The sequence below is a fragment of the Nannospalax galili genome, unplaced genomic scaffold (assembly GCF_000622305.1).
Source record: "Nannospalax galili isolate Female #2095 unplaced genomic scaffold, S.galili_v1.0 scaffold634, whole genome shotgun sequence".
Lineage (NCBI taxonomy): Eukaryota > Metazoa > Chordata > Mammalia > Rodentia > Spalacidae > Nannospalax > Nannospalax galili.
This window is the reverse complement of record NW_008336853.1, coordinates 3,637,552-3,661,332: the sequence shown is the minus strand read 5'-3', so window position 1 is coordinate 3,661,332 and position 23,781 is coordinate 3,637,552. Positions and strand designations below refer to the sequence as shown.

Genomic DNA, 23,781 nt, shown 5'->3' with positions numbered 1-23,781 from the left:
CATCTGTGCTGTTCCCTCTGCCTGTAATTCATTTCCTTGGCCTCCCTTGTATCATCCCCACCTGTTAAAACCCAGCTGATCTCTCCCACCTGACCTTTGCTCATGAAGCCCCCTCTAGTTCCCCGACTAGAAGGAACCCGCCTATCCTTGGGTCCCCAGCACCTTTTGCTCATCACCTTCTTAACATCTCACCGCAGATGAAATTGACTTCATCTGACCCCAGAAGACCCTGAACATCTCTTCTTTGCATGCTCTCCCATAAGGCCCTGCACACAGTAGGTGTTCACTACATGAGGGTGGCCTGGCCTGAAGACAACTTGGTCCCCGCTTGCTTCCACACTCTGAGGGAGAACCATTCTCCAAGGAACAAAGCCAAGGGCGATTTTGCAAACAGAACACATATTTGGCCATCTCTAAAATTATGCTGGCCCTTGACAAGGCATTGATTACTGGCTCTCCTCCCTCTTGCGTGCAAGCCAGTGCTAAAAAGCAATCAGACACAGTTCGGCAGCAGCCTTTTCACAAAGCACTTGTCTTAGGAACATGTAGAGCTTTAGCCTTGGCATGCAAAGGCTAAAGGACAGAATTAAGCCAGTTCTGACCCTGATCTTGTGTAGTCAGTTAAGAACCTCTTTCAAGAGAACTAACAATAAATGCTTTTTAACAGGATTGATATTAAAATGCCTAAGAAAAATGATGCCAACCACTCTATTGTTTAAATACAACAGAAGACACTAAGAGCAGGTAAGTTTTTAACAAGCCAGCTAAACATTCTTGGTTCACAAAGTCTTGGTTCACAAAAGTCTTGGGGAGCAATCCACACTCCCACCATGTGTCTGGATTCGGTGAAGCATTGACCTATTTGATGCCAGGGATGACTCCCACAAGTCCCCACCTGTCCTGTGATGTTTTACACACGATGTAATCCAACAAGCACTTAGGCATGGGGTGGAAATTTAAACCCAAGCTCCAGTTCCCCAAGCTTCTGCCTCCTGTCTTTCTTTCTCGAGAGCCAAAGATCTAGAGAAGACACCATGTTCCCGTTGGTTGTCCACTGTTGCCCGATCCACTGGAAATGAACCAAAAGCATGAGAACTGTGCCCTTTGCCAGGCTAGATCAACCAGTATGAGGAGCCAAACTTCTGGCAAATCCATGGTGGACCACAGGGCTTCAGCAGACAGAGCTGCAGTGGAGAGACGCACAGAAATTTCTCCAAAGCTTCTCCCACCCAAGGTCCAGACCTCCGTCCTCCACGTCCAGCAACCCTCACCATATGGAATCCTAACCCTAAGTACTGATTCAGTTCGATTCTTAACCTCACAACTGCTGGAGCTTTTGAAAAGAGTTTGGTTCCTCCAGATATCAGCACATCCTTTATTAGAACATGGTTTCCAGTAGACTGAAAGTCTTTGGCACTGGATCTACACTCTGGAAACTACCACTGCCAGTCCCCACTCCTCAAACCACATTCCAACAGCCTGAAAAGCTGATGTAGTTAGTCCAGGGTGGGCCCAGGACACTGCAGCTGGAACAAGAAAAAGCCCTCCAGGCAAGGGTAAAAAGAGTTAAAGGCACTTGCCACTAAGCCTGACGACAGGAACTGGATCCCAAGGAGCCACATGATGGAAGGAAAGAATCCAATCCTTTAGTTGTCCTCTGACCTCCACATGCACATTGTGCCATGCCCCCGCATACACATAAATCATACATATACAGATAAAATAACAAGCAAATGTAATGACAACATTTTTAATAAAAGGTGGGGATGGCTGCATCAGCGGGAAGGCAACATTTCCAAAGCCTTAGGCTACTTAGACTCAAATACCAACCAGGCTAAGCTGCCTCACTGCTGACTGGGGCTTTCAAGGGAAGTTGCAAAGTTGAGCTGGGTCTGGGCTAAGACAGCTTGCTTGCTTTCACAATCACCAGCTGCTACTTTTCATGTTGCTGTGACAAAATTCTTGACAAAAGTGACTTAAGGAAGGGAGGGTCTGTTCTGGCTTATGGTCTGAGGGGATACAATTCACCATCCATGGCTGAGAACGCATGAGAGTAGGAGCAGGAGGCAGCTGGTCACACTGCACCCACGGTCAGGAAGCAGAGACATGAATGTGGCCTCTCGGTGCATTTTTTTATTCAGTCCAGGGCCCCCGCCCATGGAATGGAGCTGCCAGCATTCTGGGTGGGTCTTGTCACTTCAATTAACCTAATCTAGAGACTCCCTCACAGAAGTTTCTTTCCACTGTGATTCTAGATCCTGTCAGGTTGACAAGATTGACTACCCTGACACTCTGCCCTTGACAATCTCTCTTGAAACCTGGCTTATGTAACATGGGGAACAGTGCATGAGAGTCTATGCAAGTCATTGTGTAAAGCTGTCCCCCAGGGTCTTCAGAGGGCACTCAGCAGAGGAGGTACAAAAGCATCGATTTCAGAAGTCAAGGCCAAGCCCCTTTTGCAGGGTCCACGCAAAACCAGTCATCTCCCAGGAAATCACTAGACTCTGAGGAGCATTCTGGAACCTCCAGGCAGGTCAGACAACAAAGAGCTGTGATCCTGTCCATTGCGGGCTGTTCACATGGCCACCAGGCCTCAGAACACCAGGCTACAAACACCGCCTAGGAGCCAACAAGCTTTTCTATAAAGGCCAGAGAACAAACAGCTGCGGCTTTGTGCGCCCCAGCTTCCCGCTGCAGCTCAACGCAGCCCTTGTGGTGTGAAAACAGACGCAAGCACTGTGGCCACACGTGGGCATGGCTGCGCCAGTACGTTTATCCACAAGAACAAGTAGCAGCTGGTTTAGACACCAGGACAGCTGGCACCTGTCCACTAGCTCACAACTTCATGAAAGGTAGACGGCTTCCTATCCCTCAACTGCCCAGCACTTGACACAGTGACTGCAACAGAGCGGTTTCCACCAAACACTGAATGAATGGGTGGAGGAGCGAATGAATGGATAGATGGCTGCAACCTGAAGCAGTCATGTTAAGGATATCTTGTAAACACCTTCCTGAGTCAATCGCATTGAAGGAACGACTACTAAACATATATCTGTTCCTAAACAGAAGCTTACAAAGGTGGGGCAACTCTGGAGCACGCATGGGACTACGTAGCCTGAATCTCTAGGTGTTCTGTCTGTTTTGTTTTAGGTGGTTGCTGGGGATTGAACCCAGGCCCTTGCACATGCTAGGCAAGTGATCTTCCACTGAGCCACAGCCTCTGTCCGGCACTTTGCAGCCTTTCCTCATCTTCACATCGCTCTCACCTCTTCACAGGAAAAATGGAGCTGCCCCTATCAAAGAGGATCGGTCATACGCCCATGGAGAATGCGCCAACTTATCTGCACAGCAGACCCAGGCCTGCAAAGCAGGAGGCAGCAAGAGAACAGAGGCTGGCGGTGAGCTGCTCCTTCACACTGCCTGAGTACCACTTCCAGCAAGAGAGAGAAGGGATGGGCAAGGGGAGGGGGAGGGTGGTGACCACTGGGGAGCCTCCAGAGCAAAGTCTCAGGACCACACAACTCAAGGCCACTCCACTCCAGGTACTGATCAGAGTGAGAGAAGGCAAGAGGCTCCCCCACCAAGAGGGGAGGAGGGTCACTCCAGGTACTGATCAGAGTGAGAGAAGGCAAGAGGCTCCCCCACCAAGACAAACGCTGTGGAGGGAAGGTTAATATACCATTTGCTCCCCCTTGCTGTTTATAACCACACTAGACATCTGAAGCATGAAACTGAAGAGAAAAAAATACAATGATAATAACAATAGTCCATCTCCTTCTGAGTGGCTCTCTTCCCGTTCTCCCTCCCCCACCTTGCTGCCTCTCATCTTGCTATAAGACTGGCCTCCTGGCAGCAATGTTCAGGAGTCAGGAAGTACTGGGCAGAACAGCCTCAATTTTACTAGCACATGCTAAGCAGAGCAAGGGACAGGGCAGGACAGAGCTGCCATCACAGTGGCCTGAGCCCTCGGAAATCACTGGCCTTGGAGGCCAAGAGAGCCAGGTCCAGAGTCCAAGGACAGAAAATGGAGACAACCCTCCTGACTACAAGTGTTTAGGATGAATGTCAGCGTCTTACAGCACCGTCATACAGGAAGCCACATGCCGGAAGTGGCAGGCACTGTGCAAGGACAGACCCAGAGTCCCTGAGGAGAGGCTGTGGACAACGGCTGACAACGCCCCCCAACCCCCGCTCTGCCTCTTCACAAACCATGTATTGCCAGCTTGTCAAATGAGATCCCACTACAGGAAGCTGAGTCCACACCAAGCTGCTATGGTTTCAGAGTGGCCCACAAAGGTCTAAATGTTTATGGCTGGGTCCCCAGGATGGCACTATTGGGAAGGAGAATTTTCAAAAGTTGCGGCCTTATAGGAGGTCCACAGACATGGAGGCATTGCCCTTTAAGGAGAGGATGTGGCCCCCAAGTATCCATCTGTCTTTGCTTCCTAGCCCATGAAATGGGCAGCTTGTTCCAGCAAGTTCTCCTGCTATGATGAGTTATTTTGCCAACAGTCCAAAGTAATAGTACTGCTCAATCACTACCTAGAAACCCTAAAAAGGTGAACAGAATAAGCCATTGTCCTTTTAAGTTCATTGCCTCAAGCACTCTGTTACAGTGTTGGGAAGCCAATGTTGATGATATACTCACCTCCTGGCTGCTTTGCTGAATGCCTAGCCAAAAGGCAGCCTTAGCCCCATGACAGACAAGACTCACCTTGCCCAGTCATCATCCAAGATCAAAACAAGGAACCTGAAGGTCCCCCAAAATCCTTAAAACAAACTTACAAGAGAAGTTGAACATTGGACACCCACCTGTCCCCAAATCTTACATCGGCAATTGAATTGATGCTGCAGATGGGACCAACTCTCAGCCTGAGCATTCTCAAGTTCTCTCCTTCATCCCCGGGAAGTCATCAGCCTGGAATGCTATCCCTAAGTCCTTGGTTACACCTGGCCTAAAAAGACTCAGTGATCCCAGGAAGCCCGGTCAGATCCCATGAGCTTATGCCTTCCTACCACTTGATCCGTGGCCCTTTAGCTGTAGTCCACAAGACCTTACATTCTGATGCCATGGAGCCTCTCTAATAGGACCTAGCAGGCTTCCCTACAGCGATGGTTAGTGCTGTCAATTTGACAACATCTAGACTCACCTGGGGAGACAGACCTCTGGCATGCCTGAAGGGATTATCTTGATTACATTCATTGAAACGGGAAGACTCAGGCACACAAAACCAACTCAGTGACTACTCCCTGAACCTGCCCCTGTCATATTTACACAAAACTAAACCTTCCCAGCGCCCAGGTTGGAATCTCCTCCCTGACTGCCTCACGACAAAAACCATCTCTTGTGCTCAATTCTCTGTGGAAAGCAGAACCAGCTTAGTCACAGAATCCTTCAAGACTCAGTGGCCATGATGGGGCAGCATTGTCAACTTCCAACAGCGAACCCATTATCTGGAGAAAACATGATCCACTACTTGCTGCCCCAAAGCAGACACGGTCAAAAGCTCAAGAAAATCATGTCTTTCTAAGAAACTAGCTCCCCATGGGATAGAACGATGGGTCTAAATTGCCTTTCAATGCCTAGAGCGTCTCCGTGGGTAGGCCTCTTTCTGTGGTTTCACAGTCGTGTCTGTCCTACAGAAGTGCTTTTTCAAGACAGACTGCACACTCATGTAGATAGCCAGTTGGTACCCACTCCCTCACAAGAGATACCCTGTCCAAGCAGAGGGAAGTTAATGGTGACTCTCCATATTTGACTCCATTCAGATTCAACTAGACATCCACAAGGGCCATGATGGCTAGCTCATGCGCGTGAAAAGCTATGTACCACTGAGACATACCCCTGAGGAGGAAAGCAGACCATGTCTGACACACTTCACAGCTACCCTACAGTGAGAGATGTGTGCCAACCTGTGCTGAGACTCACCCTTCAAACGTGCAGCACCAATACAGTCTAGCTATATAGCCCAAGCTGGCCTCAAACTCAGGATCCTTCTGCCTCAGCCTCCAGAGGGCTGGTACTGTATGTGCCATCAAGAAGTTCTAGTGAACCATCAGCCATTGGCCCCAGTTCTCAGCACAGTCAGTGCAAGCCCAGAAGACAAAGGAACCTGGTCAAGATCACTCAACAAGATACTGGCATCCCCCCGTTTCTCATCTGGGTTTGCTTCTAACTAAAGATGTTCAATGCAACATTAAACTTACTTCTTGTCTGTAAATACAGGCAACTGGACCAGACATCAACTGCAAAGCACTGTGGTTTAACCATGGGAGCTCCACAGATGGTGGGTTCAGAACCTGGCTCTGTTCACCGTGTGATCACAAGTTATTTAAACTCTGTGCCTGCAAAGTGGGAGTGACTCACAGTATACCGCATAAACCTCATGGAATTGCTGTGAAAATGGAACTAGATGATTGTCTTAGTTTGTTTCTCCACTGCTGTGACAAAATACTCTGACCACTACCAACTTGGGGAGGAAAGGGTTTATTTAGCTTACATATCCCGGGTCACAGCTCATCTGGGAGCCCAACGTAGGAACTCAGGACAGGAACCTGGAGGCAGGAGCTGGAGCACAGGCTAAGGAGGAACACTGCTTACTGGCTTGCTCTTCTGGCCCCTGCTCAGCCTGCTTTCTTATGCAACACAGGCCCACCTGCCTAGGGGTGGCACCACCCACAATAGGCTGGGCTCCCACATCACTCATCAATCAAGAAGGTGCCCCATGGACATGACCACAGGCCAGTCCAATGGAGGAAATTCCCCACTTAAGGCTCCCTCTACCCAGGTGTGTCAAGTTGACACCAAAGCTATCCAGCACAATGATCAAGGTGAAATGACTGGCACTTCCCACGATGCACCACAGCAAGGACTCGCTAAGCATCTGGAATCTTCTCTAACTTCAGGTTGCTCTGCTCTTGGATTTCAACAAAGAAATAGAGATCATCCATTTGTTGTCATGGATAGAAATATTTTTGGGTTTTGTTGATTTTGTCTGTGTATGTGCACGTATGTGTATGTACATATTCATGGGGTTAAGAGTTGCATGCATGCATGTCTGAGCAAGTTGTGGTTAAAGGACAACCTAGGGTATTGTTCCTCACGCCACTTTCGACTTTTTCTTTGAGGCAGGGTCTCTCTTTAACCTGGAACTTAGTCAAGTAGACCAGGTGAGTTGGCCTGTGAGCTCCAGGGATCCGCCCGTCTCTGCCTCCATCTCGGCGTCATGAGATTACAGGTATGCACCACCATGCCTGGCTCTTTTACATGGGTCCTGGGGATCAAACTTAGGTCCTCGTGCTTGCACTACTGATTGAGTCATCTCTGCAGCCCTGTCTTACATTTTCTGACGTCCATGGTTCTCGCGATTACGTTCATAACTTTGACAAAAAATTAAGAGAAGACGTTGGTGCTCAGGAGAGTAATGATGGCTGGAGCCTCGGGCAACGAGGGGCCAGAGGAGTCTTTAAGGGGAATGGAGTCACACCTCCAAGGCTCTGCCAATGAGGAGCAATAACCTGTGGAAAGGACTGTTCAGCCATCTACAGTCTACAGGCTCTTTGTCCCAAGAATATCGCTACTAAAACATTTATTCCGGTAAGCAATCAAATATTGTATAAGTACATCACTGCAGCATTCTATAGAGACTTACAGATGAAGATACATCACATGCACAAGTGGACATGTGACTGACTGGAAAAACACAGGGTGAGCACTGTGCAGGCACCTCTGCTCGGCACAAGGGGACCCTACTTAACCAACTGCTTCAGTCAGTAAAGGACTTGTCCTTCAAGCATGAGGGCCTGAGTTCAATCCCACAGAACCCAAGTGTCCTGGTTAGGTTTTATTGTCAAGTTGGCACACCCTAGAGTCACCCAGGAAGGGGGACCGTCAATTGGAAAATTTCCTTGATCAGACTGGCCTGTGGCCATGTCTGTAAGGGATTGTCTTGACTGATGATGAATGTGGGAGGACCCAACCCACTATGGGTGGCACCATCCCTAGGCAGATGGGCCTGGGCTGTATGAGAAAACTAGCTAAACATGGTTTCTGCTTCTGTTCTTGCTTCCATTCCTGTCCTGACTTCCCTCAATAATGGACTATGACCTGGATGTGGAAGCCAAATAAACCCTTCCCAAATTGCTTTTGGTCAGAGTGTTTTATCCCAACAACAGAGTTAAAAGGTTGGGTGTGAAAGCACACACCATAATCCCAGTGCTGGGAAGGCAGAGGCAGAAGGACACCTGGGACTTGCTGGCCAGCCAGCCTAGCTGAATTAACAAGCTCCAGGTTTGGTGAAAGACCCTGTCTCAAAAAGATGGAGAACAACAGCCAGGCGTGGTGGCACACACCTTTAATCCCAGCACTCGGGAGGCAGAGGCAGGCGGATCTCTGTGAGTTCGAGGCCAGCCTGGTCTACATAGTGAGTTCCAGGACAGCTGGGGCTACAGGGAGACCCTGTCTCAAAAAGCCCCCCCACAAAAAAAGAAAAATGGAGACCAACCAAGGAAGATAGCTGATACCCACCTCTGGCCTCCACATGCCAACATGGGCATGTGGACCCACACACACCAAGTACATACTCAAAGCATCTGAGGGCTGGGTTGGGGAGGTGGTACACCATTCCATTCTGAATACAGAAGGTAGACACAAATGCTCAGGACCTTGGCTTCTCTGCCTCAGCTCTACTGCTACTCCGTGAAATCTTCACGGCCATGATGCAACGTGCCCCGAGCACCACAGGATGTTTATGAGCACCCTTACTATCACCAACAGATACCAGCTGAGACAGCCAGGCACGGTAACTGTCTCCCGCAGTTATGAACTGCTGCCCTGGTGCACAGAACTGCCATAGTAAATACAAATTATTTCATGATTAGCCGGGCAATTATCAGTGCTTCATCCACTGTGCAGACTATTAGAATGTCCGGGGAATACACTAGGACTAGACGCAAAGCAGCTATCCCACAAGGCGGGCGGTGATGCAAAAACAGTTTCAGTAACCAGAAAGAGAGGGAACCTTGAAAAACAGAACAGAATAGAGGCCAGCCCCAACCAAGTGCTATCCTCCTGGTGCAGGCACCACTACAGAGGTTGGGAAGCGTGGCCTAAGTCAGAGACAGAGCCTCGGAAGATCACACTGTACTTTCGGTAACAGATAATTTTAAGATCAGAGAGCTGAGAGGGGGACAGGGAAGGGAGGGGAAGCGACAGGATGGGAAGGGACAGGAGGGGAAGGGAAGACCAGGAGGGGAGGTTAGGGGAGGACAGGGAAGGGAAGGGGAGCTGGGGGAAGGGGGACAGAAGCAGGGGGGAGGACAGAGAAGGGGAGGGGAGGAGAAATCTCTCCTCTTCTCCCGTCCCCTCTCTATGTAGACCATGCTGGCCTTGAATTCATAGAGATCCCTTTGCCTATGCTTCCCAAGGGCTGGGATTAAAAGCATGCACCACCATGCCTTAAAAACATTTTTAAAAAGAAAAGAAAAATGCAACCTGAATTAATTGAGCCTCTGGGTCTAACTCTTAGCTTACAGGAGAGAGAGGAAACAAGGTAGACACAAAAGGAAGGAATCAGTTAAATTATGAATGAATGAATTCAGAATGTGGAACAATCTAGAAATAAATGATCTAGGTCCTTCAACAAATTTCCTACTTGGAGGGCTGTATAGACTCTTAAAGAATGAAAGAAGACTGGACAGACCTAGAAAATACAGCAAACAAATGCCACAAAGCAATCACGTTTGCAACCCAGCTCTGGCAGAACAATCTTAGAGGACAGGAGGGAATCTGAATAAGGGTTGAGCGTTAGATTACAATGAGGAATTACTGTTTGAATTTTGGTAGGTGTGATGATGACGTGCTGATTATGGTTTTTTAAGAAGTCATTCAGTTAGAGATATGTATTGAATTTACAGGTGAAATTACATGTATCTGGGATTTGCTTTTACAAAACATTCTAAGCTCCCAAGAAGGTGGGGGAAGACAGACGAAATGAGATTCGAGAAACGTCAATCATAACTGAAGGTGGGTGATGGGTACCAGCGACATATCTTACTCTACTTTTTCCTACATATTTAAAAGTATTTATAATAAAAGTCCTAAGGAGAGCAGAGAGGATTGCAAGGAGATATATAATTAGTGGTAACCATGTACTAAGCTAGGCCCTTCCTAAATACTGTCTTATCTTCTAAGTCCTGCCAAGCAAGCTGCTTCTCTGTCTAAAGCAGGGCAGGACCACCTGATAAACTAGGAAATGAACACAGCCAGTGATGAGGAGTGGGGGAGCATCAGTACTTGGAGAAAGAAGCCAGCTGCATCTGGGTGCTGTGGAGAAAGACTGACACTAGCCCCACGCAAGGAAAGGTTAGTATCGACACGTTTCTCCCACTGTGTGCAACTTACCCCTGCAGCAAAGCCGAGGCTTCCATCTAAGATCCGCCTCTGAAAATGAAAAATAAGACATTTCAGTTTCTAAGGACAAGATGATGTGGCCTTAGCCAAGAGAAAACCATAAAGGCCAAGAGTGCCACTGGCCCACTCCTTGGTGGTGGTGAACTCCTGAGCTTGTACACCGGAGCAAGAATCAAGATGGAAAACAGTTAAAACTGCCATCCACCCCAGTTAGAATTGTCCTGGGAGGTCGTGGGGTGCACTGGCCCGCATGTTCTCTTCCTCAGCTCCTCTAGTCATTACAACCATGAACTTTAATAAGGAGTTGACAGAAAATATGGAAATGGCCCAGGGCTGGTGAGGAGCAGGAGCAACCAAAACCTTCACAGGAGTCAGGATACAAATGGCATAATCTTGTCAAAAGCCATGTGGAGGGCGGGGCCGATGACAACTGACTGTAGTGCACACACTCCTGAGCAGTGAAATGCGTGCTTGGAATTACCAACTTGTGTGCATTCTCTAGAAACTTCATGGAGTTCCACACACAGGCGGAAGGATACACCACTTAGGACATTCACAACACAACCAAGCACCACAGGGCAGTGAGGAAACGTGAAGACACGTGCACTGCATAGAGAGAGAAGATACTAGGCACATATATATCATGCAGACACACATCACATATCTAGGGAACATACTATGTGCACATATATCATGCAGACACACGTATTACATATATAAAGAACATGCTATATCCATGTATGTGTATACATATCACATATCTAGAGAACACACTACACACATATATCATGTGTGCAAATATATCATGCAGACACATGCATTGCATATAGAGAACACACTATGTGCACATATAGCATGCAGACACATGCATTTCACACAGAGAGAACATACTATATGCATATATAGCATGCATATACAACTCACACATCTGGAGAACATACTATGTACATTTATATATCAAGCATACACACATTACATATCTGGAGAACACATTCTCTGCATATATAGCATGCATACACCTGCACTGCATATACAGAGAACATACTATGTGCATACATATCATGCACCTGCATTGCATATATAAAGAATAAACTATGTACATATATATTTTGTTCATACACATGCACTGCATATCTGGAGAACACACTATGTGCATTTCTATATAAAGCATATACACTATATATCTAGAGAACACACTATGTGCATATATAGTATATATACATTACATATATAGAAAACAAACTATATGCATATAGAGCTTACATACACACATTACACATCTAGAGAACACACTATGTGCATTTATATATCAAGTATACACACAGTACATGTCTAGAGAACATACTACATACATATAGTGTACATTAATATCTATGTATATTGCACACAGGGCAGAAGCACTATGTACATTGGCAACTGAACAGGGTGAATTCAGCCAGGCACAGAACAGTTCTGCATCTAACACCAACACTAAAAACAGGGAAAAGCACCTCCACTGTGGGAGAGCAAGAGGGGGTTTATACTTGGAGCAGAAGTCGGGATTGGGTAGTAGCTGGACGGGGGCCTTAAGGGGCTATGAGGAGCTAGTATTGATCTAGGCCCTAGACTCATGGTTATCTGTTTGAAAAAAGTCAAACTGGATACTTATGTCTACTTTTCTGTGTGCATCCTCTGTTCCAGTAAAAAGGTCTTTTTAGCACCTGTCCACACGCAAGTGGTAATCACTGCATACAGCAGAGTGCTCTTCAGCATTAAAAAGGGAAGAAAGAGGCTGGAGAGATGACTCAGCAATAAAGAGCACTGGCTGCTCTTGCAGAGCACCTGGGTTTGGTTCCCAGCACTCACATGGTGGCTAACCAGCCATAACTCCAGTTCCAGGGGATCTGAAGTCCTCCATGGGCATTGCACACACAGTGTGCACTTACATACATGCAGGAAAAATACTCATACACATAACATTTAAAAAATTTTGAAAGCCGGGCGTGGTGGCACACACCTTTAATCCCAGCACTCGGGAGGCAGAGGCAGGCAGAACTGGATCTCTGTGAGTTCAAGGCCAGCCTGGTCTACATAGTGAGTTCCAGGACAGCTGGGGCTACAGGGAGACCCTGTCTCAAAAAGGCCAAAAAAATTTTTGAAAATTTTAAAGGGAGGAAAGTCTGGTACATGGGGCAGTGTGGCTGAATCTCAAGGACACTATGCTATGTAACATGAGCCATGCTTGCACACAAGGCCTTTCTAGACCCACTCAACATCCTCCTTCTCCTCCTCCCAGCTCCTGGCAACCACCATTCTACTTCCTATCTGTGAATTTGATTTATCTAGGTGTCTTGTATACTGAGATCTCAGGTACTCTGATTCCTGGTTGTGTAGTTTGAGCGCTAAATCTCTGATGGATTTGTGCCAAGTTCCCCCAGGAAGGGAGGAGGCGGCCGTGTAGAAGGCAAGAGCTGACTGCTGAAACCAATACCTGCCAAACTGGTCTCTAACACAAGGGGCGTGATATGCCAACTAACAACTTGTGTGTTCCTCCCAGATCCGGGGCTCAGTGTCTTTGAATAAATCTAAACCACTTTCTCACATGTTACTCTTACAGTATCTAGAGCTGTGCCCTGAACAATGCAAGGGCTGTATGCTTCAAAATAGCCACAGGTGGCCCTGGGCTGGGGATGGAGAAGCTCATGATTAGGGGAAGAGTAGAATTTCAGGCATAAAAACTGGGTGTGGGTTGTGTGTGTGGTGTGGAGTATAGGAGGGTGTGTGGGGAGTGTGGAGGAGGGTGTGTGTGGAGTGTGGAGGAGGGTGTGTGTGGAGTGTGGAGGAGGGATGGAGGAATTCGAAGTGTGGAGGATGGAGAGAAATGGAAGATGCAGATCATGAAAGGATGTGGGGCCTGAGAATGAATGAGGGTACGGGGGACTATATGCAGGGTATGTGGAGGATATGTGAGGCAAGGTATGGGCAGATATGTGGGGTCTGCAGGAGGGTGAGGAGGTGGGACCATGTGCATTCATCCAGGAGGGGGTATGCACTCCAACTAGGTGTGGGCAGACATGGGACCAGCAGAGGGACAAGGAGGTGGGCCTGTCTGTACTCATCCAACAGAGAAGGTGCATGAGGATAGGGTTGAGCAGGCCACAGGGGTCCACAGAGGGGATAAGTGGATAGGGCTTTCTGTAATCATTCAGGAGGAAGAATGCATGGTGATAGCAGTGAGCAGGTGTGATATTAGGGGATGGAGGTATCTATATTCAGTCAAGGAAAAGCTTGAGGGCTGGGGTAGGTAGGTGTAAAGTTAGCAGGAGCATGAGGAAGAGGGCCTGTCTGTATTTACCCAGTGGGAGAGGATGTATGGAGATAGAAACAGGCAGATAAAAGGGTCTATGGGGACATGAGGAGAAGGAGGGCCTATTAATCCAGGGGGGCGGGGGGTGCATAGGGACAGAGGTGGTGTCTACAGGGGGATGAGGAGGAGGAGGAGGGCTTGTCTATTCATCCATGGGGACGTATAGGGATAGAGGTGGTGTCTGCTGGGGGATGAGAAGGAGAAGTGCTTGTCTATTCATCCATGGGGACGCATAGGGACAGAAGTGGTGTCTGCAGGGGGATGAGGAGGAGGAGAAGGGCTTGTTTATTCATCCAGGAGGACACATAGGGACAGAGGTGGTATCTGCTGGGGGATGAGGAGGAGGAGGAGGGCTGGTCTATTCATCCAGGAGGACACAGAGGGATAGAGGTGATGTCTGCTGGGGGATGAGGAGGTGGCCCACCTACCTTCAGCCAAAATGGAAGAATGAAAAGCCCTGGGCCTGGGGTAGAAAAGAAGAAAAGAATCCCCTTCCTTTCCCTGCCCCATGGTCTTTCAATTGTCTGGCTAACTCAAAGCCACAGGGGAGGATGGTTCCAAATGAAACCCAATCTTCTTCTTCAGTCCTTCATAGGACTGTTCCAGGCCTGCAGGAAACCAGATGGGAGCTAGAAATGAGGCAGCAGGGCCCTTGCTCACCCAGCCTTCAAGTCAGCGTATAGAGAAGGAGACCAGACCATGAGTAGCTTGCGTTAACAGGTACCTGTTTTCTGGCCTGGTAAGGAGACGGGGGAAAAACCGTACCACCCACCACCCGCCACTGGCTGCTGCCAATTGCTGTGTGGAATGGGGCCAGTTTCAGAGCTTGATAAGGGGGTCCCTGTGAACCTCCAGAAATGAAGCAACTCACCTGTCCACTAGAGAATACGAACACAAGAGCTGCCCCGGCTGCTGTCATGGCCCAGGTAAAGAAGGTCCCCAGCAAGGCCTGGAACACGGAACCGTGGCCTTGGAGCATGCTGGATATAGCTGTGTACAGAAGAGCGAGACGATCAGGTGCTGGCAGTGGGGAGGGGGGCCCTGACAATGACACCCATGTCCTAAAGCCCCATGCCTGGGTCGGCCTCAGTCTGAGTTGGTGGTCTACATCTTTTCTGTCACACCAACACAATGGTCCTCGATACCCCAGTGCCGGGGTCAACTTTTCCACCCCAGCTCCCTGGTATATAGAAAGTCATTTTACTCTGACAGGAGACATGGGGATGCCTGGAGAGAGGAACCAGGGAGCCTTCCTAAGAGGCTGCAGCACTGAGAAGCTGCTCCCAAGAGAAGAATAGGATTTGTGAGGGCTGTGGAGGGTTTCTCGCACCTTCTGCCTATGCACCAGCCCACGCCTGTAATTTCTTCTCAGTCTCCTCCAAACACAGGCCACTAGCTCAAATTCCCTTCTACAAGCACTTCCTTCTAATTCCCAGTCACGCCTCCCCAGGACAGAACCTTACCCTGGCCTACCAAAGTCAAAACCCCTACTGCATGATCCTCCATCCTCCCTGGACTCCCCAAGCCCAACTCCACATGGTGCAGGGTGCAGGCATCACCTCCGGCTCCATTCACGCCTCCAAGTCCCTGTTCCCAATGAGCCGCTCTAGGGGCACCTTCCTTCCACACCTCCTGCAGCACCAGACCCGCCTCTGTGGTCCACCTGATGCCAGCTCTGTGGCAAAATCTGTCACGGTACCCCCCCACCACACACAGTACCTTTGCTGCTTTCTGTGCAGGCCTGCCTCCTTCATCTTTCATACCCTTAACTGCTTGAAAACAGGGACCATGCTTTTCCATAGCCCTATGAAATGGGGCTTAAGGCTCAATACTTCTTACATGAAAAGGAGCCAGTTTATCTGAACAAGGAAGCAGAGCCATGAACGGCACTTGTCCTGGCCAAGCTCAGCACAGCACTGCTGACCATCAAGTGGTACCACTGTCCACCAAGGGAAAAAGGCCTTCCTTTGTACGGGCCCAAAGAACCTCCTCAGGCTTGACTGAGCCTACCCTACTCGCTCTGAACTGACAGAGGCAGGGCCTCTCCCTGTGGAAAGTTCCCAAGACAGAGAAGCCCACTTGTGGAGCAGTGTGTCCTGGCACACACATGCACTGGTCTCCGGGCCTCAACTCAAAGGCCTCATTCAGCTCCCCTTTGGTTCTCCAGCACCCACAGGGCTGGACCAGACTCTACCTGGCTCAGCTCTGCCAGGGCCAGTGCTGAGGAACCAGGAGCTCCACGCCTGCATATCAGGAGCTGAAGAAGCTGCCACTGTTGGCCCTGAGAGGAACCCACAGAAGAGGGTAGACTGCGCCCTATGCCCAATCCATACCCAGCCAGGCTCTGGCCCTGTTCTAGGAAACCTCTGAGGTAAACAGCATCCATGAATTCAGGTGGTATTCAATCTTTTAATGTGTAACACAACACTGTCACCTACAAAATTAATGTCTGAGAAATACACACAACACACACACACATACACATACACACATACACACACACACACACACACACACACACACAAATCCAGGCCTGTGAAATGACTCAGCAGGTAAAGGAGCCTACTGCCAAGCTTGACAACCAGAGTTCAATTCCCTGCACACACATATAGAAGAGAACCAACTCCCACATGTGCCCCCTGGCATGCATAAGCTCCCCACAAACACACAAAATGAATAAAGAAATTTTTATTTTAAAACACGCCCCCCCCAAATCTCACAATGGTTTAAGTTTAAACTTTGTGTTGGGCTGTATTCACAGCTATCCCGGGATGTAGATGCCCCCTAGACTCTAGGTTGAACACACCTGATACAGGAACTCAGGATGAAAACGGCACAAATTAATGATAAAAAAATCATTTTAAAAGAAGCCAGCCTTTTACATACATCATCCCCACATCAAGTCACCCTCAAAACAGTGGCTCATGTTTGTTTTTAAACCAAGACACCTGGACCATAAGATACTGACCATCCATTCCCAGCTGCTTGTGGGTAAAACTTAACACATTCACAAAGACAGGCACAGAGCTAGCGCTCAGTGCTCACTGTCCACGACAGACCACAGCACAAACCACCTTTGTCCCTGAGCCACCTCCACCCCATCTGAATGTTCCTTCTGACAGCTATGGAAGATAAGCAATCCTCATTTGCCAACCAGGGAAATCAAATAGAAGGGCACTGTGGGTGTCCATGGCGGTGAACAGGAAGGGGAAAACACTCTTCTAAGCCTATCGCCATGTATATCGGAGCACCTGGGAAGTGGGAAAAAGGATGTGGAGGAAGACTGACCTCATATCCTGTCCATCCCAACCATAACAGCGTTTATCACAAGCACTACAAGCCTGGCATCCCTTGGGGAAGTTTCTTCATTACTTTTTAAAAATCTCTCCATTCAAAGGGTGGTGAGAGCTAGCAGCAGACCCCTTCAGAGTTACTTTGTGGTTTTTTTTGGGGGGGGGGTCTTTTTTTTGACACAGGATCTTATGATGTAGCTTTGAACTTACTATGTGGCAGAGGATAACCTTGAATTCCTGATCTTTCTGTCTCCGCTTCCCAAGTGCAGAGATTACAGGCATGTGCTACATGTGCTTTATGCAGCGCTGGGGCTCAAACTCATGGTTTTGTGCATGGTGGGCACTCTAAAAACTGAAGGGAACAGGCTTGGGAGCTACTTAGTCTTAGGTGGCACCACACTTACTGGATTGGAATCTGCAGTTTATCTAACTCCATGGGGGATTCTTACACAGTGAAGTACGCTTTTAAATTGGTCCAGATTCTACAAGACCAAGAGCTCATCCTGCAGGGAATGAGCAAGGATGACAGGCGGGAAGAGAAAAGTTGTACCCAACAGCCCTTAGGAGCCACACAGGCCAGTCACTCAGGCACCAGTGAACAGGAGTAAACTGCACCAGTGAACAGGAGAGAGGACCATGCTCTGCCCATTCTCACCTCAAAGAAGCCAATAGGTCGGCCTCATGTGCCACCTTGCCCACGAGCTGTCTGCTAAGGTGGCACACGAGGCCAGTTTGTTGTGGCTAATAAAATCTTTCTTTCTATTCTGTTTTGTTTGTTTCCCTCCTCTGTTAACTCTGTTGCTTCTGCTTCAAGACACTGGTTGAGTGAAAAGATGGAACACACTTGGGCTTCTAGGAACCAGCAGAGAACACAGGCCAGACTCCGCCAGGGGAGCCTTCCAAAGGGCTCAGGGTTTGCCCCAGTGCGATCATGGCAAGGTTCTCCAGCAAGCCAAACAGTATGGTCAGGGACCTGCCCACCTGGGAACTCTGAGGCCTCCCCCAGACCTGCTGCAGGCTAGCCAGCTCCCCAAAACGGTTCCAGAGCAAGTAGGAGGGGCCTCGGAACTGCTGCCATCGGAGTCCAGGCTATCCCTGGACCCCACACAACACCACGAAGCAATGAATGAAGAAGACCTGGGCTGAGCACTGAGAGCCTGCAGATCATCACCTCAGGCTCAGCCCGGGGAGGCACGGGGTGGGGAGTGGGCTCCCTCCGCTGCCACCTGCCAGGGCCCCTGCTGCCCCTCCAGGACCTGCCCTCCCCCACCCCCCAGGGCACCCCTTCCCAAGCTCCAGGCTGCTGCACACTCCTGTCGGGACTGTCCCAGACCCCGGGCCTCCAGCCCAACCTCAGGCGCTGAAGGAGAGAAAAGGCGACTCACTAGGGTGCCCTCTCCAGCCCCCACTCCACTTCCATCAGCCCCTGCAGCCACACGCTCGGTCGCTCCACTCCTGCAGTCACTTCCTGCTTTGCTCCAGCACACGTGTCCCTCCAGCCACCAGGCCCCGCCCCACGGCTACGGAGACTCCCTCCTGGAGAATAAATTCTCTGGTTCACAGTCTCTGGGCTCTGGAACAAATGCGGGCGGGCAAGAGCAGAGCCCCAAGGCCAAGTGCAGTGTGGTGGGCATACATAAGGCCCTGCAAGCCTAGGGGAGGCTACGGAGACCCGAGGAAAGTACCGTCTCTGATGTATTTAATGTGTCTACAACTTCTGGTGGCTGGGTTTAAAGCCCTGAGTCACAGGGCTGGATGTGTTTGGGGGTCTGGTGATGTCATTATGGGCAACATTCTGAAGGTCGGTGGCATCATCCTCAAGGTCAATGGCATCCAAACATAGCTTCCTGGGGCTGAAGAGAGCACAGGCTACTCTTGCAGAAAACCTGGGTTCTGTTCCCACCGCCTAAATGGCAGCTAACAACTCCACTTCCAGGAGATCTGACGCCCTCTTCTGACCTCCATGAGCACCGCATACGCATAGTGCACGTACATACATACAAGCAAGCAAACACTCATACGCACAAAATAAAAATAAATATATTTTTTTAAACACAGCTTCCATCAGAAGGATGTCCAACACAGGCTATACATTCCACACAAGGTCGAAAGGCTTTGCAGCCCAGGGCTTCTGTGAACAGATGATTCTGAAACAAAATCATGAAGATGGAATTCTTGATTACATTTGAACGTCAGGTAAACAATTTATTAGTGTAAGTATGTCCTTGCAATATCTGTGCTATACTTAGGCTAAAGTTGTGTTTGTTGGTTTTCTGAAATTCAAATTTAAATGAGTATCTTATTTTTTATTTGGTAACCTTAGCAGAGAGTAACCTGGACAGAAAATGGCCTGTGATTGAATTGGCCATAGATCAAAGTAAAAGCAGGTCTCCAATGTCCAGCCAAAGTCAGCTACTAATACTGACAGTCACCCCATATGTTCTGTGCTGTGACAGGAGGGAGAAGACACATGCAGGGTGGTCTCTGACCTCAAGAGACCCCACCACCACCAGTCGGAGAGTCAGGCCAGCAGTTACAATTCTGTGTAACAAGCCAGGCAGGCTGGCACATGCCTGTGATCCCAAAACTCCGGAAGCTGAGGCCAGAGGATGGTGAGCTCAAGGCCAGCCTATGAGGGTACATAACAAGACCTCATTTCAAAAACAAGCAAACAGGCAAACAAACAAAACAGATTCTACACAACAATGTGTTACAGGAACATTGAAAAGCCACACCGAGGTGACAGGGCCGTCAGTTCCACTGGAAGATGTCACAGCACTCCCCACATTGAGCTAGCCATAAAATAGCAGGATACCCTGGATTTACTACTAAGTACTATGGCGAGGGTGTTGTGGTTTGTGTTTGAACAACTGGTCCCCAGCTGGTGGTGTTTGGGAAGTTCTGAAACCTATAGAAGATGGAGCCCTGTTGAAAGAACTTCACTGGGGATGGCGTTGAGGGTTTATAGCCTGGCCCACCCACTACTTCCCTCCCCAACCGCCCCCCCCTAGCTTTGTATGTGTGGATGAAATGTGATCAGCAGGCTTCCTGACTACCAGGCCTTCCTCACCTTGATAGACTGTGTGCCCTCTGGAACTGAAAGCCAAAAGAGACTTTTCTCCTCCAAGTTTCTTGTCAGGGTGTTCTATCACCGCAGCAGAAAAGTCACTAATACAGAGGGGAAGTGGATGGAGTTGAGATTAAACAAAACAGGCCACAAATTCGTCCCTGCTGAAACTGGAGAACAGTCACACAGAGGTTCATTGCATTTTCCTACTTTTCTACATATTTAAGTTTTTCACAATGAAAAGTTAACAGAATATTTTAAAGCAATCAACATAGTGTCTCTCCTGCCTGTCCCTTCTCTGCCTTCTTTCTGCTGCTGCTTTGAGGACATAGCCTCTTGACCGCCCCTGAGTCACAGCCATGCCTCCTGCCACCAATCCTGCCTAGCCTGTTCCATGCATCTGATTAACCTCCCTGAAAGCACAGCATGTCACAATCCTGTGCAAAGTCCTTCAGTGGCTCCCTAGTGTCTTTGTCATAAAGTTCCAACTCCCAGCATGGAATTCAAAGCTTCCCATGACATGGTTCCAACCGAATTCCCAGGGTTTGTTTTGTTGGACCTTTCCTCCAGCCCTCTAGTTGAGCCAGTCTAAGTAGCTCACAGCACCGTCCTCTCTCCCAACACCCTGTACCTCCCCTAACCATTTCTACTCATCCCCCTCCCCATCTCTTCATTCCCCAACCTCAGACCCCATATCCCTCAAGGATGGGATCTAATGCAATCTCCTCCAACATCCACCTGTTCCAACCTGGTTAGAAAATGGGTCTTCATCATCTGAGGACCACAGAATACCATCTGCTTTATAGGGGTCCTGTGTCCCTTCAGTTCACACTGGAAGAGCTAGCTTCACTAATGAAGTCAGAACACAGACCCAGAATTTCAAACTGGTTCCTCACCGTCCACATCCAGGCCGGCAGAACATCTCACATCCTAGCACATACCCACAATACCCTGTACTAATGTATGGGAAAGCTAGATGTGAGGATGGACAGTGTTGTGGTCTGACTATGAAATGTACCCCCTAGGCTCTTCTTCTTGAACACTTAGTACTCAGCTGGTGGTGCTGTCTGACAAGGCTGTAGAACCTTTAGGAGGTGGAGCCTAGTTGGAGGAAGTGGGCCCGGAGGTGTTATAGCCCCACCTCCTTTTCTGTACACTGACCTCACTGTAGGATGCACTGTGACCCCCCGCTGTCCCCAACTCCTGCCACCATGCCTTCCTTACCATGATGAACTGTACCCCTCAAACTGTGAGCCAAAATAAACCTAACCCTTCTTAATTGATTGATTATGGTCATAGTATGAGAAATGTAGCTAACATAGACAGTGTCCTAGATAGATTTAACGAGCAATATGACACAACTTAGCGGTCATCTGAGAGGAGAGCCTCAACTGGGGAGAACTCCTATGGGCATGTCTGTGGACTGTCTTGACTGTTAATTAACATAGGAGGGCCCAACCCACTGGGAGTGGTATCATTCCCTGGGCAGGTGGTCCTAGGCTGTGTAAGAGAGCTGGCTAAGCATGATCCTAAGAGTGACCCATCAAGCAGTGCTCCTCCATGGTTTCTGTTGTACATCCTTGGCTCTGGGTGAGTTCCCTGGTTAGAGGTGATGCTGAGTGGAACAGCAAGCCCACCTTCAAGCTCCTGCTCGAGTTCCTGCCTCAGCTTCCCTTGGTGACGGACTAGAACCTGTAAGCTGAAATAAACCCATTCCTTACCTAGGTGGGTTTTTGTCAGAGTGTCTCGTCACAGCAAAAGAATAAAACTAGAGCAGATGGGGAGGGGAGGAAGCAGCTAGCATCTCTGGGTACCCCGACTTTACATCCTCTCACAACGATCCTGTCCTGCCGTGGCACTGACAACTTTGGAATTCCAGCCTTTCAGAGGCTGAGGCAGGAAGATCATGAGTTTGAGGCTAGCCTGAACTCTGAGTGAAGACTCTGTCTCAGAAAAGAAATGAACAACAGTAATAAAAGAAAAAAAAATAGGGGCTGGAGAGATGGCTTAGTAGTTAAGAGCACTGGCTGCTCTTGCAGGGAACCAGGGTTTGATTCCCAGCACTTATAGGATGGCTAACGACCTTCCGTAACTCCAGTTCCAGGGGATCTGATGCCCTCTTCTGACCTCTGCACAAGATGGGTGCACTTACATACATGCAGCCAATACACCCATACACATAAAATTAAAACAGTAAATAAAATATTTAAAAAAGAAAACCCCTAAGAAGCAATGATTTTGAAGGCTAGGTACAGCTGTCCCCACTTTACAGATAACCAAGGCTCTAGAAAGTTCTGAAGGTACTCTAGGTTCATCAGGGCAGTATGGGATCCTGGATAGCTTGGGAAACAGGGCTGTTCATATGCTGGACATTTGTGGCTTTTAAGATTAGGCCTGATGACTTGAAGTCATTCTTTTTCTTCTTCTTCTTCTCCTTTTTTTTTAACTTTAAAAACACTTTACTGAGACTTTCATACATGCGTATAAGGTGTTTTGATGAAATCCATGCCCCTCTAACACCTCCCATATCTCCCTATCACTTTCTTCTGACAACTTCATGCACTTTCTTTCTTTCTTTCTTTTTCTTTCTTTCTTTCCTTCTTTCTTTTTTTATGGAGCTTTTTGCTACTCTAACATTCCCCCCTCAGAAGAGTAACCCTAAAATCTTTTAGGGGTTAGATAAGAGCTCCCAAATACTTTTGACCTTTCCAGCCTTTGGAACAGGGTATGTTGCTAAGAGGCACAAGGACATTTTGACTTTTAGTCAAGAAACTGGCTACTTTTCTTTGGGGTCTTTTTACCCCAACTGCCTAGCCAATTCTTACCTCCTATTCTTGTCACACCATCTCCTGAAGAGGTTATGTAAATTGCCGATACGGAATCAGGACACAGACCACTCTGGCTTCTTCTATGTTGAACAGGGATGCGGGGTGAAGCAATTGGGGTACCCCTTCAGTGGGTCTATCTAAAAGACTCCCAAATTGCATAACTCTTATCTGTAGGGAGAAAAGAAGTCCTTGACTGGTGAATAGGAGATGTGAAGGAGAAGTAAAGGCAAGAGTAGTTAGCATTACAAGTTCTAGACAGGGAACTAGAAAAAAGTCAGAACAGGGCAAATTTCAAATGTTCATATCAGAGTCCATTGGGATTTCTTGACAAGAGCTTCCAAAAACATCCCTCTATTGGGTTCCTCCTCATTTTTCTTTTGTCTGCCAAGGCTGGACTCAAGAGGGATGGATTCAGGATTTGTTTACAGGCACTTTGATAGCTGTTGGAGTGGTTAGAATCAGTGTCAGTTCCCTCTCAAAGGCTTCTAGATAGGAGGAGAAAACAAATTTAGCCATCATTTTAAGTCTATTTTGTCAGATATTAGAATTGCAAGCCCTGCTTGTTTCTTAGTGCCATTTCTTGTAATATTCTTTGCCATCCTTTCACCTTAAGGTAGTGCCCGTCCTTGAAGGTGAGATGGGTTTCTTGCAGACAGCAAACAGATGGATTTTGTTTCTTAATCCATTCACTTAGCCGGTGTCTTTGACTGGAGAGTTCAAGCCATTGATATTTAACGTTATTATTGAAAGATGTGTGTTGCTTGCCATCATTTTGATTGCTGTTTGTGTTCTCTAATTTTTTGTTTCCTAGGTTATACCTTTATTTCTTTTTTTAC

The 23,781-nt window shown here is 48.3% G+C and overlaps 1 protein-coding gene across 6 annotated transcripts in view; it reads right to left on the bottom strand.

Moving 5' to 3' along the window:
• The window catches only part of Slc39a11 (solute carrier family 39 member 11), a 605,978-nt gene that overhangs the window by 470,895 nt on the left and 111,302 nt on the right, over nucleotides 1-23,781 (bottom strand). For 3 of the 6 annotated variants that reach the window (XM_029562733.1, XM_029562734.1, XM_008831490.3), the window contains exons 1-3: nucleotides 18,436-18,566; nucleotides 14,629-14,747; nucleotides 10,403-10,441 (exon numbers count right to left, since the gene is read on the bottom strand). In XM_029562733.1, coding sequence (XP_029418593.1) covers nucleotides 10,403-10,441; nucleotides 14,629-14,736 — 147 coding nt within the window. In that variant the 5' untranslated portion in view covers nucleotides 14,737-14,747; nucleotides 18,436-18,566. Of the gene's footprint in view, nucleotides 1-10,402; nucleotides 10,442-14,628; nucleotides 14,748-18,435; nucleotides 18,567-23,781 lie in introns of those variants that run through there. The other 3 variants (XM_029562731.1, XM_029562732.1, XM_017797732.2) reach the window with 1 other exon arrangement.